The sequence below is a fragment of the Hibiscus syriacus genome, unplaced genomic scaffold (genome assembly GCF_006381635.1).
Source record: "Hibiscus syriacus cultivar Baekdansim isolate YM2019G1 unplaced genomic scaffold, ASM638163v2 tig00116997_pilon, whole genome shotgun sequence".
Taxonomy (NCBI): domain Eukaryota; kingdom Viridiplantae; phylum Streptophyta; class Magnoliopsida; order Malvales; family Malvaceae; genus Hibiscus; species Hibiscus syriacus.
Genome location: NW_024063513.1, coordinates 5,941,737 through 5,958,992, shown reverse-complemented (window position 1 = coordinate 5,958,992; position 17,256 = coordinate 5,941,737). Strand labels below are relative to the sequence as shown.

The window sequence follows — 17,256 nt, the reverse complement described above, 5'->3', positions numbered from 1 at the left end:
TCCAGTATTAGTACGGTATTTAACACTTTTGATTAAGCTAGTTGGAATGTATATTAAATTTATGTGGTTAATTGCTCTGATAAATTAGTTTATAAGTCGGTTGCATTATATATATATATATAATTTGCATGAAAAGTATTCGTATCGAAATAGATTTTTATGTAGGCAGTTTAAGTTCTAATATGGTTCATTGTTGAACTGCTATATGACTGCCTAACATCGGATTTGATTTTAAGATCAAAATATCAAATTTTAAGTTAGACGATTTACTAATTTCATGAAAAAGGGAATTAAGGAACAAATTTAAAAAAGGTTTAATCTGATCTGATTTCGGTTAGCAAATGTTTAAGAAGATGATGTGCCATCTTTAATTCGTAATTGAGTACGTTTACGGATTAAGGATGATACAAATTTTGTATGGATGACTTAATACAAAAATAAGTGTCTAAATTATATCAAAAATTGAGTTTTGGTATCTAAAGAATTTATTGTTAAAAATATATGTCAATTGTTTTCTCTGTTACACTTTTAGATGTCTACCGTTAAAAACGACGTTAAGTGACACGAGTCATATTTATTATTTAAAGAAATAAAATATTTTTTAAAAATATTTTTTAAAAATATTTTTCTTAAAATTTGAACTTAACGTGCCACTTAACGGTTTTTAAGGTAAACAATTAAAAGTGTAACGAAAAAAATATTAAACTTTATTTTTAATAAAAAAATCTTTAGACATAAAAAAATCAATCTTGAGAATAATTTAAATTCTTATTTTTATATTAAGCCTAACCGGATTGCATGGGTACCCTATAAAAGCAATTTTATGAACATCTATAGCAAAAATAAGGATACAAGGTCATCAATATGCAAAAGTATGATCATCGCGGCTCAAACCTCCGTTTCATAACACTCGGTATGTCATAGTTCAAACACGTGAGAATCGTAAGGTCTCGTCCCTTTGTAACTCAATGTTGATTTCTGTGCTTGAGAGTTGGGAATGAAATGGGATTTTAAATCATGATGGCACTATCATTGTGGAGTGCAGGCTGCAGCGGAGTGTTTCCCGTAGACTGCAACAAACTGAGGGTCGTTTTGTGTTTTTATGCTGAGGGAATCATCGGCCCTGATGCTAATAGCACCCGACAAAGTGCGATTTATTTATTTAGTTAGGCTTAATTAGAAAATAAGTGTCAAACTATATCGCTTTTCTTAAATATGTACCAAAACTTTTTTCGATTTATCTAAGTGCCTAACGTTACAAACATCATCACTTTTGGTGCTCCAGCCGTAATTTCTGTTAAAAAACTTTGTTAAGTGATACGTGTCATATTCTAGTAATTTTGAGAATTTTATTTTATTTTATTAATTTTTTTTAAAAAATAACCCTAATTCTACTTAAATTACAAAAAAAAACCCAAATCCCTAAGCCGTTGATGTCGTCCTTGTTGGCCACGACCACCAATGTCATCCTTGCTATCTTCTTTGTCAAAGTCGTCATCCTTATTGTCGATTGGCTCCTTTTCTGATGGCTTTTCATGGGATTATCGATCGTCGGGTAGAGGTGAGATAGGGTGAAAGTTTATCGACGACAAATGGCTGTCGTCGATGTGATTTAGGGATTGTAATTAAGTTTTCCAAGTTTTGAGTTCCTCTCGACGAATTTTTTGAATTTTTTGAGTTTTTTAAATATAATAGTTTTTAATTTTTAAATAAATTTTTTAAAATTACCAGAACGTGACAAATGTTTTTTAACAATATAATTTAACAAGCGTTCAGCCGAGACACCTAAAGTGATAATATTTATAACGGTAGGCATCTGAATGAATAGAGAAAAAAAGTTTGGGCACTTATTTAGAAAAAAGGGTATGGTTGGGCCAATTATTTTCTAATTAAGCCATTTAGTTACACAATTCAATCAAGCTACCCAATTGTTTGGCAAGGCTAAACCTACTGGTCCACTTTTAGGAATCACTGATTCAGGACCAGAGTAACAAGCTGGCAGCCTAATAGGCAGCTAAAAGTTTCAAAGCGAATACCGTATTCTTGGTAGGATTTAGCTTGTTCTCGACGAATTTATCAAATAAACGTTCCACACATAAAAAGAAGGGCAAATGATTATGAGTAGATCTTTGTTGTTTGGCGCATTTGCTTCACACGCCTCCGCTAGATATGTTTTATCATTAAATCTTACCCAGAAGACTTTGTATTATCGCCTTTCATCATTGATTTGCGTCACCAGTTGCCTACTAGCATTCTTCCATTCTCCTATACCATAAATAATTCCATCATGTTCAGAAATTGATATCAAAAGTTTAATCTCCTTTCTTCCTCTCATGGAAGCCTCCATGTTCTACTACGTTGTTGTCTTCTTCGTCTTCCTCTACTTTCTTATCAAACAGTTGCTCGATAACAAACGACTCCCACCAAGCCCTGCTCTTTCCCTTCCCATCATAGGCCATCTTCATCTCATTTAAAAGCCACTCCATCGCACCCTTGCTAAGCTTTCCAAGCAACACTATCATATTCTCTTCTTTCAGTTCGGGTCTCGCCCTGTCCTTGTCGTGTCTTCTTCGTCGGCCGCAGAAGAATGTTTCACCAAAAATGATGTCGTATTCGCGAACCGCCCCCGCCTGCTCGCTGGTAAACACCTTGGTTACGATTATATTATTTTCTGTTGCAGAATACGGCTACCGGATATAGCAAAATTGCAAATGATAATTTGAGAAAATAAAAAATGAAGATAAAGAAGACACAAATTTTACGTGAGAAAACCCTAAATAATATAGGGTAAAAACCAAGGGCAAAGGCAGAAGAATTTCACTATGAGAAAATAGGAATTACAACTTCTCTCGATCTACCAAGGAGAAAACAATGACAATTGTCTCTTGATAAAAAAAAGAGAAAATAACTCTCAAGAAAAATCTCTAAATTCTCTAGTATTGGGAGAAAGCTAGAATGATTTGTGATAGTTTTGAAACTAAATGAGTTAGGGTATTTATAGTTTAAGCTTAATGACTAATATTGTAAATACCCTAAAGTCCAGGAATTAATTGTAATTTTTACCATTGCCCAAAAATCAACATTTTTGTTGCCACTTGCACCGAAAGTGCACCTCCACTGAAATTGCATGTGCTTGCATGATTCACTTTCAACAATCTCTCACTTTAAGATTTGATTGGAACAATCATATCTTCACATCATTCTTTCTACCTTGTACCTTCATGTTGCTTACGTCTCTGACAGGCCACAAGAGGATCGACACCAAGTAAATTTATCGGCATTGATCGCCTTCGACATGAAATCTACTATGTTGTCTTTGGTATGGATCTTTTGCATATCTACTGTCCATTCTTCCACCTTTTCACGAATGAAATGGTATTGAACTCGTATGTTCTTTGTCCTTGAATGAAATGTTGGATTCCTTGCTAGATGCAAGGGGCTTTGATTGTCACAAAACAGAGAGACATACTCTTAATTGTACCCAAGCTCCTCTAATAGCATATTCAACCCAATTGTTTCTTTACTGGCTTGTGTAACTGCTACATATTATGTCTCTGTTGTGGATGAATCCACAAATGACTGCAATTTTGAAACCCAGCTTACAGCTCCACCAGCAACTTTGAACACATATCCTATAATAGATTTGTTTTTATCCAAATCTCTGCATAGTCAGAATCGACATACCCATTGATAAGTAAGTTTGATCCTACGTAACATAATGCAATATTTGAGGTCCCTTTAATGTATCTCAGGATCCTCTTTATTGTATTCCAATGCTCTTTGTCTGGATTCGCCATGTACCAACTAACAACTCTCACTGCTTGTGCAATGTCTAGTCTTGTGCATATCATAGTGAACATTAAACTTCTCACTGTCGATGCATACAGTACTCGAGACATCTCCATCCTCTCTTGTTTATTGCTAACACTCATACTGGATGATAATTTGAAGTTAATAGGAAGAGAAATTGGCTTACAATCTTGCATGTTGAATCGTGACAAGATTTTCTTTAAGTAATTCTTTTGTGAAAGTCAAATCTTCCTATTACTTCTGTCTCGGTGAATTTGCATCCCTAGAATCTTGTTTTTTGATCCTAAGCCCTTCATTTCAGATTCCCTAGCCAGTTGTGCCTTCAATTCTTCAATATTATCTTTGTTGGGTCTTGCAACCAACATGTCATCCACATACAACAACAATATAACAAAATCGTTATCACCAAACCTCTTGAAATAAACACAAGGGTCTGCATTAAGTCTGTTGTATCTAAGGCACATAATGAATGAATCAAATCTCTTATACCAACACCTTGGCGCATGCTTTAGACTATACATAGAATTGTTCAACCTGCAAACCAAGTTCTTCTTTTCGTCTTCTTCAAAACCTACAAGCTGGAGCATATAAATCTCTTCTTCAAGATTTCCATAAAGAAAAGATGTTTTAACATCTAGCTGCTCTAGATGTATGTTCAGTGTAGTACACATTGCCAAGACTACTTGAACTATTGTTAGTCGAACCACAGGAGAAAAGATTTCATTGAAATCAATGCCTTCTTTTTGAGAATATCCTTTGACCACCAGTCTTGCACGATACCTCTCCACTTGATCATCACCATTTCGCATGATTTTGAAGACCCATTTGTTACCAATTGGTTTCCTTCCTTGTGGTAGTGGCACAAGGTCACATGTATTATTTTATGAAGGGATTCAATTTCTTCCTGCATCGCCATCATCCACAGTGAAGCATCTGAGATGTTTATTGCCTCCTGGTATGTTGATGGCTCACCGTCCTCTGTTAAAAGACAATATGCAATATTACATTCTATAAAATAATATGAGTGTCAATTGGGACGTCTTCTCACACGATCTGATTGACGAGTTGTTGGAGCTTCAGAACTCTCTGGTTCTTGTTCATCATGTGCTGGTTATGCTTTAGAAGAATCTCCTTATTCAAACTCCTTTTCCACATGTATCTATGTAGTCTCTGACTTTTCAGAGTTATCATCGTCTTCTTTTCTTTGTAGTTTATCTTCTACAAAGATAACATCCCTACTGATGATCAATTTGCGGGTAGTGAGATCCCACAAGCGATGCCTCTTTACAACATCAGCATACCTAAGAATTTACATTTCCTGGATTTTGGATCCAGCTTTGAAATTTCTTGGGAGTTGTACATCACGTACATAATACTTCCAAATATATGGAGGTTTGAATAATCAGCTGGTTTACCAGTCCACATCTCCATTGGTGTCTTTAGCTCTATTGCAGTTGATGGAGCTCGATTCACCAAATAACAGGCGGTATTGATTGCTTCTGCCCAAAATGATTTTTCTAGGACTGGAGCCCTCAACATTGCTCTTGTTCTTTCAAACAAGGTTCTGTTCATTCGCTCTGTTACTCCATTTTATTGAGGAGTGTTCGCCATTGTGAATTGTCTTCTGATGCCTTCTTTCCTACAAAAGTAATCAAATTCTTCGCTTGTGTATTCTCCTTCATTATCCGTTCTGAAACACTTGATCTTATTTCCAGAATCAAGTTCCACCCACACTTTGAAGTTTTTGAAAGTGTAAAATACATCTGATTTCTTTTTAATAGGTACACCCAACATCTCCTGGAGTAGTCATCAATAAATGAGACAAAATATTTTGCTCCGCCTAGGGATGTAACTGGTGCTTGCCATACGTCAGAATGAACCAATTCTAGTACACTTTTGCCTCTAGAATTTGACGTGTTGAATTTCAACTGGTGCTGCTTACTTGTTATGCAATGCTCACACAAAGTAAGTGATACCTTTGTTAAGCCTGGAAGTAACTTTTGCTCTACAAGGACTTTCATTCATTGTTCTGACATGTGTCCAAGTTTCTGATGCCATAACATTACAGAATCTGAACTACATGAGGAAATAGAAGATTCTTCTTCTAGCAAGGTCTCTCCCTTCAGCATGTGCAAGTTTGTTGTTATCTTTTCGCCTTTCATCACCACAAGCGCTCCACGGAACACCTTCATGATTCTTTTTCGTGTTTCAATCTTGCTTGCATTATTATCCAACAATCCGTAGGATAATAAATTTTTCTTCGGGCTTTTCACGTTCCGCACATCTCGAACAACTTTAATTGTTTAATCATACATCTTCAATTTGATGGTTCCCATACCAATGATCTCTAAGGCATGATCATTACAACTATACACAGATCCTCCTGAGACAGGTTCATAATGATGAAATCATTCTCTTCTTGAGGTCATGTGATATGTTACTCTTGAATCAATGAGCCATATATATACAAATCTTTTTCTACCTTCCACGGTGGTTGATGCTTCACAACATAGAGCATCTCCCTAATTTGAAGTGTTTGCAGTATTGGCTTGTGGATTGGAGTTTTTATTTAGACTCCAATAATCTTTCTTCAAGTGATCGTTCTTTCCACAGTTGCAGCACTTTAAATTCTTCTTGCTTCTCGACTTTGATCTACCATGTTTGTGACTGTTGCTTTAGACACGTTCTGTTGATCTCCCTCTCATCGTTGTCAACGCTTCTGCTTGTTGTAGATTTACTTATATGTCTTCTTTGTTCTTGCACCGATGTTCTTCTTGTAGAACAGCAGCTGCAACGTCATCGAAGACTAGACTGGTGACATTACTGTTTGTCAAGTTAATGATGAGTTGATCATACGAATCAGGTAGACTTTGAAGTAGAATGTCATCACGTTCTTGTTCTCCTATTGTACATCTTAAGGATGTAAGCTGAGAAAATAAAGTGTTCAACGTGTTTAAGTGCTCTGTCACTGAAGTAGATTCTGACATACGGAGAGTGTACAATTTTCCCCTTAAGGAAAATTTTATTGTGCAACGATGTGACCTCTTACAATTTGATGAGATGATCTCATATCTCCTTAGCTGTATTCTTCTCCTCGATGCTTGACAATATTTCATCTGCTAATGCTAGATGAAAGTTTTTCACAGTATTCCCGTCCATTTCGATCTATTTGTTGTCATCTGTGAAATCTACAGGCCTTTCACTGATAGCTCCTAGACAACCGTCTTTCCTCAGGACGACCTTCATCTTCAATTTCCACAATGAGAAATTTCTCTCATTGAATTTTTCAATATCAAATTTCGTTGTTATAGCTTCTTTTACGGATAGCTCCCACTATTTCACTATCGTGAATAGTTCTCTGAAACTTTCAAAGAATGGGTAATACCTTCTTACTTTCTTATATTGGAGGATCCACCTTTTGGTGGCAATCACAAAGACAATAAGTAGATATTAAACACTCTAATCTGGCTCTTGATACCAATTATTGTGGAATACAACTACCAGATAGAGCAAAATCGAAAATAATAATTTGAGAAAATAAAAAATAAAGATAAAGAAGACACAAATTTTATATGGAAAACCCCTAAATAATATAGAATAAAAACCACGAGCAAAGGTAGAATAATTTCACTATGAGAAAATAAGAATTACAACTTCTCTCGATCTATGAAGGAGAAAACAATGACAATTCTCTCTTGATAAAAAAATGAGAAAACAACTCCCAAGAAAACTCTTTAAATTCTCTAGTATTGGGAGAAAGCTAGAATGATTTGGGATGATTTTAAAGCTAAATGAGTTAGTGTATTTATAGTTGAAGCTTAATGACTAATATTGTAAATACCCTAATGTCTAGTGACTAATTGCAATTTTTACCATTGCCCAAAAATCAACATTTTTGTTGCCACTTGCACCGAAAGTGCACCTCCACCGAAATTGCATGTGCTTGCATGCTTGACTTTCAACATTCCCTGGGCCCCATATGGCGATCACCGGAGAAACTTGAGGCGTCTGGCCACTCTCGAACTCTTGTCATCTGATCGTGTTCAAAAGTATCTTGCGATACAAATGGATGAAGTCTGATCCTTGATTCTCATGCTTTACAGGATATCAAAGGGTGGTGAGTTTCTGATTGTGGAGATGAAATCAATGTTTTTTGAATTAACTCTCAATGTTATGATGAGGATGATGGCTGGGAAGAGATACTATGGTGAAGGAGCGGAAGAACTGGAGGAAGAAAGAAAGTTCAAAGAAATAGTGATGACAGAGACCCTTGAGTTGAGTGGAGCCACAAATATTGGAGATTTTGTACTTGTTTTGAAATGAGCTGGATTGAATAAAATTGACAAGAAGCTGGCAATATTACAAAAGAAGAGGGACGATTTCATGCAAAACTTGATTGATGAGCGCCGAAAAATAACAAGTCATTCGTATTCTGAACAGAGCAGCAAAACGATGGTTGATGTTCTATTGTCTTTGAAAGAAACTGATTCTGAATATTAAACAGATGATATCATCAAAGGAATGATGCAAGTAAGCTATTCTCTCTTGTAAAATCAATGTTCATCTCTACTATACTCTATGTTCCACTTATCTTTTGTGTACATATATTGTTATCAGCTGGGACCATGGAGTGGGCACTATCACTTTTGTTGAACAATCCAAAAACCCTTTCCTAAGCTAGGGAAGAAATAGACAAGGAGATAGGATCAAAGAGGGTGATGGAGGAATCAGATATAGGCAAACTCCCGTACCTCCACGGCATCATAAAGGAAACACTAAGGATGTGTCTCGTTACCCCACTTCTAATACCGCACGAGTCATCTGAGGAATGCAGCGTGGGAGGTTTCTGTATCCCGCGAGGCACAATGCTGTTGGCTAATACGTGGGCCATTCAGAATGATCCTGGATGTTGGGAACAACCCTCTGAGTTTAATCCCGAGAGGTTCATAAGACCAGAGATGGTAAAGAATGGGTTCAAGATGTTGCCATTTGGGACAGGTAGGAGGACGAGTCCAGGAGAGAGCTTGGCTATGGGTTTGTTTCCTTTCACTTTGGGATCTCTGATTCAGTGCTTTGAGTGGGAGAGAATTGGTGAGGAGATGGTTGACATGAGTGAAGGGAATGGGCTGACCATCCCCAAGGCTCACCCCTTGCTCGCCAAATGTACCACACCCACATATGATTAGCTTCCTCTCCCAATATTAGATATCAACTTCTCATGTCTGTCTCAATTTTATGTTCTCGTGGATCCTTTTAGGGGACTATATTATTCAATCAGCTTTGTCGGTGTCCAAAGTCACTCTAGTGCATCCATCTTCAGTTTCATTTCATGCACTTGCAAAGCTATTTATGCATTGTACAACAACATATAAATGTCTTGAGCTACTTCATTAATCTATTGCACCTGGATACGGTTGGCTTAAGCACTATGAAAGGTTTGGCCCGTGTGGTTATGAGAGTAAATTCTTTCATTCAGCTTTCAAGGATTCTATTAGTATTTGTTATTCAAAGCACCTCCGGGTTGTGGAATTCATGCAGTCATACTTCATATAGAGTCCGCAACCGGAAACAACTTCTGCGGTTCTGCCTGATTCTCTAGTAGGCAACATCAATTTTACACAACACGAAATGATTTATAAGTGTTTATTGTGATGTTTGTTTTAACGGTATGAATGGGGCTTTGCTGGTTTTTGGTGCGGGAAAACTGATATATAAATCATTGACAAGAAAGATAATAAAGCTTTCGTTCTTAAAACGAGGCTCCTCCGCCATTAAAGACCTTTGGGCACGTTTCTTAGCATGGTCAATCGTGATTCAATTTATTTTCCCCCATGATAACTGCCGGCCGTTTGATTCGTCATATACTTTGATTAAAGCTTCTTCAACGTGGCTTCCCATGAATGGCAGACTATGCCGGCTAAATTATATAAAAAAAATCTTCGGTTATTTTCGCTTCTCATTTTTTAAAGACTGGTGTTCAGTAAATTAGCGGATCGTTTTTCTGTCTGCAATGGTCTGTCGTCATCTACTTTGATTAAAGCTTCTTCAACGTGGCTTCCCATGAATGGCAGACTATGCCGGCTAAATTATATAAAAAAATCTGCGGTTATTTTCGCGTCTCATTTTTTAAAGACTAGTGTTCAGTGCTTTAGCGGATCGTTTTTCTGTCTGCAATGGTCTGTAGTCATCTACTTTGATTAAAGCTTCTTCAACGTGGCTTCCCATGAATGGCAGACTATGCCGGCTAAATTATAAAAAAAAATCTTCGGTTATTTTCGCGTCTCATTTTTTTAAAGACTAGTGTTCAGTGCTTTAGCGGATCGTTTTTCTGTCTGCAATGGTCTGTCGTCATCTACTTTGATTAAAGCTTCTTCAACGTGGCTTCCCATGAATGGCAGACTATGCCGGCTAAATTATATAAAAAAAATCTTCGGTTATTTTCGCGTCTCATTTTTTTAAGACTAGTGTTCAGTGCTTTAGCGGATCGTTTTTTCTGTCTGCAATGGTCTGTCGTCGTTGACCGTAATTTGGAGCCGAAGTGACGCGCCATGCCTCGAACCTGGTTTTTCCTAACTTATTTCTTTTTGATCGTCTGTTACGTTACCGGTTTCCATATCTCCATCGTCGATGCCAGAAATAATCAACGGCCGCCGATGGTCCTTCCGCTACGTCTATCATCACGTAACCATTCCCTGCATAGACACGTGGACAATCTCCGCCGTCATCTGCAGCAATCAAAGCTCCCCCGTTCCACTACAAATGCTCGCACGAGACTCTACGACGATCTCCTATCCAACGGGTCTCTCTACTGTTAAATAGAGTTTATTTTTTTCCACTTTTGTATTTTTTTTTAATACTGAAGAAATTTATTTTTCTTTCTTTTCTAATTTGCAGTTACCATACGACTCGGCTATGGATAGGATCGCCTCCTCAGGAATTCGCTCTTATCGTGGACACCGGAAGTACAGTAACTTATGTTCCTTGCTTTAGTTGTTCACATTGCGGCGACCATCAGGTTAATTTCCGTCGTATGAAGTTCGTGCAGTTTGGCTTACCCGGTTGATAATTGTAATTAATCAATTTTAAAATTGATTCATTTTTTTAGCTTTAATCAAATCGAAAATCTGAGTCATTAGCATAGTAGATTTTTAAAGAAGTTTAAACGGGTGATTTTGAGTATTATTCTTAAAGTTCTATCACTAATTCATTATGATGAGAAATGAGTCGTGCTAGGCAAGTAAATTTAGAATCTCGGTCTAATTTCTTATTTTCTAGATCTACTAGTTAGAAATTAAGGGAATTGGCGGTAATTTTGTTGGAATTTTAATCTCTTGTTAGAATCCAGGGTCCGAGGTTCCAACCAGATATGTCTAGCACTTATCAACCTGTAAAATGCAATCCAAGTTGTAACTGTGATGATGAGAAAAAACAATGCACTTATGATAGACGGTATGCTGAAATGAGTTCCAGCAGTGGGGTGCTTGGGGAGGATCTTGTTTCTTTTGGGAATGACAGTGAACTTGCGCCTCAGCCTGCTATCTTTGGTTGTGAAAATATGGAAACAGGGGACCTTTACAGCCAACGAGCTGATGGTATAATGGGTTTGGGTCGTGGGCGACTTAGTGTCGTTGATCAACTTGTAGATAAGGGTGTTATTGGTGATTCCTTTTCTTTGTGTTATGGAGGGATGGATGTTGGTGGGGGTGCAATGGTTCTCGGAGAAATCTCTCCTCCTCCTGACATGGTTTTCTCCCATTCAGACCCTTTCCGCAGGTATTTCTTTCTTACAGGATCATATTTGTCGGATGCATTTATGTAAAAATGCATATAATTCTTGTTACACATTCACTATAATTTTTTAATGTCAACAGCCCTTACTACAACATTGAGCTTAAGGAAATTCATGTTGCTGGAAAGCAATTGAATTTACCGGCTGGGGTCTTTGATGGTAAGCATGGAACAGTCTTGGACAGTGGAACAACATATGCTTACTTTCGCCGAGACGCCTTTTCTGCATTTAGGAATGCTGTAAGATCTGACTGCTTTGAGTTTCATGTTCTTTTTAGTTTGATCACAAGTCAAGTTCTCACTCTCTAATTTCTATTCTATGATTATGATTTACTATGTTAATTGAAGCTTAGAAAGAGTTTTTGATCTTGGTTGTGTGATTGAAGATCTTGTGCTTTGATTGCATTTTCACTTGCCCTAGTAGATAAATGATATTCATTTTGCCATTTGTTCTAATGTCTGCTACATTGAAGAGTAGTTGGAAATTTAGGAATGTATATAACAAGGCAACTGTGGAGGAAGCTGAGTACAGATGCATATTAGTATATCTGGGTTGCAATGCCATTTAAAGTTATTCCTTTTGTAACTTCTTTGTTTCTTTCTTAGCACTTTGAGATGCTGCTTCTTAAATACAGTCTGATATAATCATTCAGTTTCTGGAACTTCTCAGTTATAGGACATTTTTTCTTCAGAGATTTGAACTTTGAAGCACGTCTATTTTGCATGGTTTTTTCTTTTTTGTTGTTCAAATATTCTAGATGGTTATTATTTTTCTTTTTGGCATACAGGCAATGCATTTTCGTAATAACTGGAAAAATAGTAATGTTACTTTGTCAAGGAAAAATAAAGTGCCAATAAAATATTAATGGACTAACTGCATTTTGCATTTATCATGAATTAGCATGTTCTATGACTATTTTAGGTTGATTTATGCAGTCTATGCATTTAGGATATAATATTCATTGAACCATTACATGGTCTGTGCCTCAATCTTGAAAATTGTGGCTGCAACCAGCATTGAGGGTTACTGTGGCTGCAACCATGATTAGTCTCTTTCATTAGACAATACCATTTTGGTGTTGTTCAATTCATTGCTCGAACTACTCTGTCAGTTATTCGATAATCGTCTTCAACTGTTTTCATTCTTTATTAACATAAATATCATCATCTAATTGTCTTCACAGTTATTTCATACTTGGTTGTTTAAATGCAGATCCTTAGTGCAATTCATTTTCTCGAAAGGATCCCTGGTCCTGATCCTAATTATCATGATATCTGTTTTTCTGGTGCCGGAAGGTGTTGCTGATAACTTTTCATTTTATGTGATATGCTGTCATTGTCTTGAACTCAATCTTAATGGTTATTGTCGGAATGTGATACAGTGATGTTTCACAACTATCAAAAATTTTCCCAGAGGTTGAGATGGTGTTTAAGAATGGAAAGAAGTTATTGCTGTCTCCAGAAAACTACCTGTTCAAGGTAATTGATCTTTCCCCCCTAACTTTGCATGCTTAACGATAAACACGAGTCCTTGGTTAGTGGAAAAGCTAATTTAAGTTCAAACTATTTTCTGTGCTAGTTTTTTCAAAGTACAAACTCTTATCTGATATGCATCTCCTTTGTCTGTCTCTTATTGGCATGCTTTGTAGCATACAAAGGCTAGTGGTGCATATTGCTTGGGAATTTTCCCAAATTCAGAACCAACAACTCTTTTAGGAGGTATGTTGCATCATTTGTGAAACCCTCCGCCGCCGCCCCCCCCCCCCCAAAAAAAATTGAAAAGCATGTTTGGTAAATAGAAATATGAATTTTTTTAAACAATGAAAATATGAAAATAGGTTTGGTTACCTATTTTCTGATAATAGGAACATGATAAATAAAATAAAGAAATTCCATTCATTTATATAGATTCAAACCAGGGTCAGCGATTTAATATTTAAAAATTGCTGGAAAAAATAATATATATGTTTGTCTACATGGATTTGAACCCGAGTCATTTCAATAAGTTTAAAGACCCTTGTTTTTTACGCTTTCAATTTTTGCAAAACATATTTAGTGAAATTTTCTAATTTTCACATATTTCTAAGATTAAAGGAAAATGGTCTCTGTTTCCTGAAACCAAACAGAGCCTAAAATTCTTATAGTATACATAGGCTAACCTGGGCTCCTCGGCCTGTATGCACCATTCCAACTTGATATATTTTGTTTGTTTGGGTAACTGTAGTCATAATCTCTTCAACTTTTGTTTGTCTGAGGCAGGAATTGTCGTCCAGAACACCCTTGTCACTTATGATCGGGCTAATGACAGGATAGGTTTTTTAAAAACTAATTGTTCTGAACTATGGAGGAGATTGCAGTTCTCTGTTGCACCGGAACCGGCTCTTTTAGTCTCACAAAGCAATGATACTAACATGGAAATTCCTCCTGTACTATCCCGAAGTGCATCGACATGGAATATTCTTTCAGGTGCGTGGCTTTAATACTTGCTTCATTGATATGTTTTGCACATGTTGATTGGTTTCTTCCCCCACATTTGTTTCATGAATTGATGTATCATGATGACAATTTAAGTAACTATTCTTCCTTACATATGGATTAGTAGTTAAATTCTTTTCTTATGAAGGCTTATTATAGTTAAGATGGCCTAATTTCATTTCACATGCTTTTTGATATATTGTTACTACATAACGATCATTTTCCGCAAGCATAACGCGGTTGGTGCTTGCTTCATACTTTTACTTTTTGGACCACAAGTTGCTTATTTCTTGTAAACTGTACATTTTCTCTGATGAATTTCTCCCCAAACATGGTAGTCAGGTCCATATCATATTGGATTTATAACATTTGGTGTGTCAATTAGCACCGCCGATTCCAACCTGAAGCACAACCTCAAGGAGCTTGGAAAATTAATTTCTGAGGAACTGGAAGTTGATGATTCACAGGTAAAGCTGAATTACCTTGACTAAACAGAGTTTTAAAAGGTGATTAGATTTGAGGCAGTGTTAGATTCTGTTGAAATACATTTTTATTGGTTCCATTTTTTGGGAAGAACTACCTTACGTCATTATTGGTGCAATTTTATCTGAATCAGATTTCAATTATGTTTGGAATCACTGGTAGAATTTGATGGCTTTGTTAAAACATGTAGCATGCAGATTTAACTAGTGGTGTCCACCTATCAGGTGATCTATTGGACCTCAGTAGTATTTAAATTAATCTTGCTTGCCCTATGATTATGTGTGGTTTTCTTAATCTCTTTTGTGGCTACTTGGCATGGGCATATATAGTTGCCACTATTTAGCTTCAAACATGACTTCCCATAGTCGTTTAAAAACTTAGATACATCCATCAGTAACTAGTATCTCCTTATGTTTATTTGATTTTGCCGGTTCAACTGTAATTATGCAATTGGTTTAATTTTTCAGGTTCGACTGCTGAATGTCACCTCCCACGGGAAAGACTTCATTGTTAGATGGGGAATTTTTCCTGTTGCAAATGCTAATTATATTTCTAATACCACCGCACTGGTATTACAGCTACTTTGATTCTATTGTTTGCATATGCAACTTAAAATTCTACATCTATTTACCCCAGCATTGACCTAAAGCTTGTTTTCCTTTTTATGTGCAGAGCATCATTATGAGGTTAAGGGGTCACAGAATGCAGTTACCAGAGAAATTTGGAGATTATAAGTTGGTTGAATGGAATGCTGAACCTCAAAGGGAGTTGTATGTTTCCTTTTTCATTTACTCATCTATTATTCCTTTTATGCTACTAGTGTGGGTTTGGTTTTCTACTATTATTCCAACAAATAAATATTTGGAGCATTTTGGACCATGAAGGAACCCAAAGTCTAGTCTGCTCATTTCAAGTTAAATAATTAGTAATATCTGTACTTGAGATAAGATACAGAATTCTAAGCTCCCCTGAAGGATCTGGAGGAAAATCCATGATATTTTCTGTTAGTAGTGACCTTTTCTAGGATTTAAAGGCCAAACAGTCTACTTTTGATGCATTTTGACTGTCACATGCTTACCAGTAATTATGTTAAAGTTGTTAAAAGGTTGAACTTGATTAGTTATGTTAAAGCAATTGTGGGATGGTGCTGGTGGAGATGGGCTATCATCAGATTAGCATTTTTTTTCATCCGAAGATGTATGTGATTAGGAGGGTTGGGAGGGACAGACGATGCCACAAGGGCCCCTTGGTTTAGACCTTTATACTGGCAGTGGTATCTATTACCTGTCTACAAGTTTTGGGTTTTTTTTTTTCTGTAGTCAAGGTTCCTGCTTTTGGACTAATTTTTTTTTTATAATGAAGCTACTTAACCTGAACTCAAGTAATGTGTGGTACATGGGTGGCACCCTTTTTTGTGTGTGCGTGTGTCGGTGCACATGACATGACCATGTGCACTGTGCAATTTTTTTATAGGGTCTCAAGAATCGTGTATATATTGTTTCTTTTCCTGTTTTGTTGTGTTGATTTAGCTTCAGAAATTACAGTGGTTCTTACCGGAGCTTTGCAGGTCATGGTGGCAACATCACTTTCTTGCAACGTTACTTGGATCTGTAACAACTCTGATTCTCATTTTATCAGTTATTTGCATATGGTTGGTCCATCAGCACCACCAACAAGCAGCTTATGAGCCTGTTGCTGTTGGTGCTTCTATACCAGAACAAGACCTTAATCCTGTTAAATCTTAAAATGTTTAACGGTGCGAAGTTGTTTGCTTTCATGGTTATCTTGTAATACTACATTACTATCATGCACGCACTACATGCTTTTGAAGTTATAAAAAATGACGACGATGATGCATCCAAGCCAGAACTACCCAATCCCCATGTTGTAAAATTTTTCTATCGACCCTTTTTTTATTGTTAGAAAAAGAAACCAGTGAGTGCAAATATATAGCTTGAAACGATGATCATATTTTTAGCTCTCATGTCATTAAGTGGAACAAATCTCTTTGAATCCCGAGATCAAGTAACGCATGATTGAAGCTGTTGAGCTTCTAAATCATCGTTAGCTACAAACAAGCGAGCGCGATTATCAATAATGATCGTATTAGATAATTCATCAAATGAGGTAACTTATCCACAAACCACTCAAAACACTATTTATTCATTGGAAACCTTGATGATATTAGCTTAATAGAAAACATTTAATGGGTCCTCGTCCACAACTCTTTAAGACGTTCAGTCCCACAAGCAAATATACACCTTCCACAACATTGCCATGAGAAATGGGAAAGAAAGGCAAAGCAAACACGGGGCTTAAGGACACATGGGCAATCCCTTGTAGTCCTTCATGTCCCCGTAGCAGTAGCATTCATGCTTGTTCTCAATATCCACAGATGGAACACAACTGCATTTCTCACAGCAAATTGTACAGAATTTCATGCACCTCTCTTTAAACTCTGCCTTGGAGCACCTTGCCTTACACTTGTAGAAACAGTAACCTGCCTTACATAAAACCACAGTCACTGACAACTATCGTCCATTACAAATAAAATATATAAATCGACATGTTTATTTGTTTGTTTGTTACTTCTTTTGCATATTAGCTTTATTTTCGTGTACCTGCCATTGACTCCTCAAAGAAAAAGGAGCTGAGAACAAGAGAAACAAGAAGGAATGTCACCAAGGAGAGCTTCATTTC

At 36.7% G+C, this 17,256-nt stretch overlaps 2 protein-coding genes and 1 pseudogene across 2 annotated transcripts; 2 read left to right on the top strand and 1 right to left on the bottom strand.

The window, feature by feature from the left end:
- The first annotated feature begins 2,261 nt into the window (after nucleotides 1–2,261).
- LOC120194509 lies at nucleotides 2,262–9,015 on the top strand (annotated as a pseudogene).
- A 1,211-nt stretch (nucleotides 9,016–10,226) lies between these two features.
- Nucleotides 10,227–16,454, top strand: LOC120193965 (protein ASPARTIC PROTEASE IN GUARD CELL 1-like). The gene is made up of 12 exons (XM_039196375.1): nucleotides 10,227–10,609; nucleotides 10,705–10,825; nucleotides 11,156–11,583; nucleotides 11,682–11,838; nucleotides 12,812–12,894; nucleotides 12,981–13,077; nucleotides 13,248–13,317; nucleotides 13,858–14,064; nucleotides 14,416–14,540; nucleotides 15,024–15,125; nucleotides 15,229–15,326; nucleotides 16,124–16,454. Exons 1-12 carry the CDS (start codon nucleotides 10,359–10,361, stop codon nucleotides 16,299–16,301), a joined length of 1,917 nt encoding a protein of 638 aa, XP_039052306.1. The 5' UTR covers nucleotides 10,227–10,358; the 3' UTR covers nucleotides 16,302–16,454.
- Nucleotides 16,455–16,681: 227 nt separating this feature from the next.
- LOC120194017 (peamaclein-like) lies at nucleotides 16,682–17,256 on the bottom strand. The gene is made up of 2 exons (XM_039196419.1): nucleotides 17,178–17,256; nucleotides 16,682–17,056 (listed from the first exon to the last, which is right to left on the bottom strand). The coding sequence occupies exons 1-2, from the start codon at nucleotides 17,251–17,253 to the stop codon at nucleotides 16,872–16,874; spliced, it is 261 nt and encodes an 86-aa protein (XP_039052350.1). The 5' UTR covers nucleotides 17,254–17,256; the 3' UTR covers nucleotides 16,682–16,871.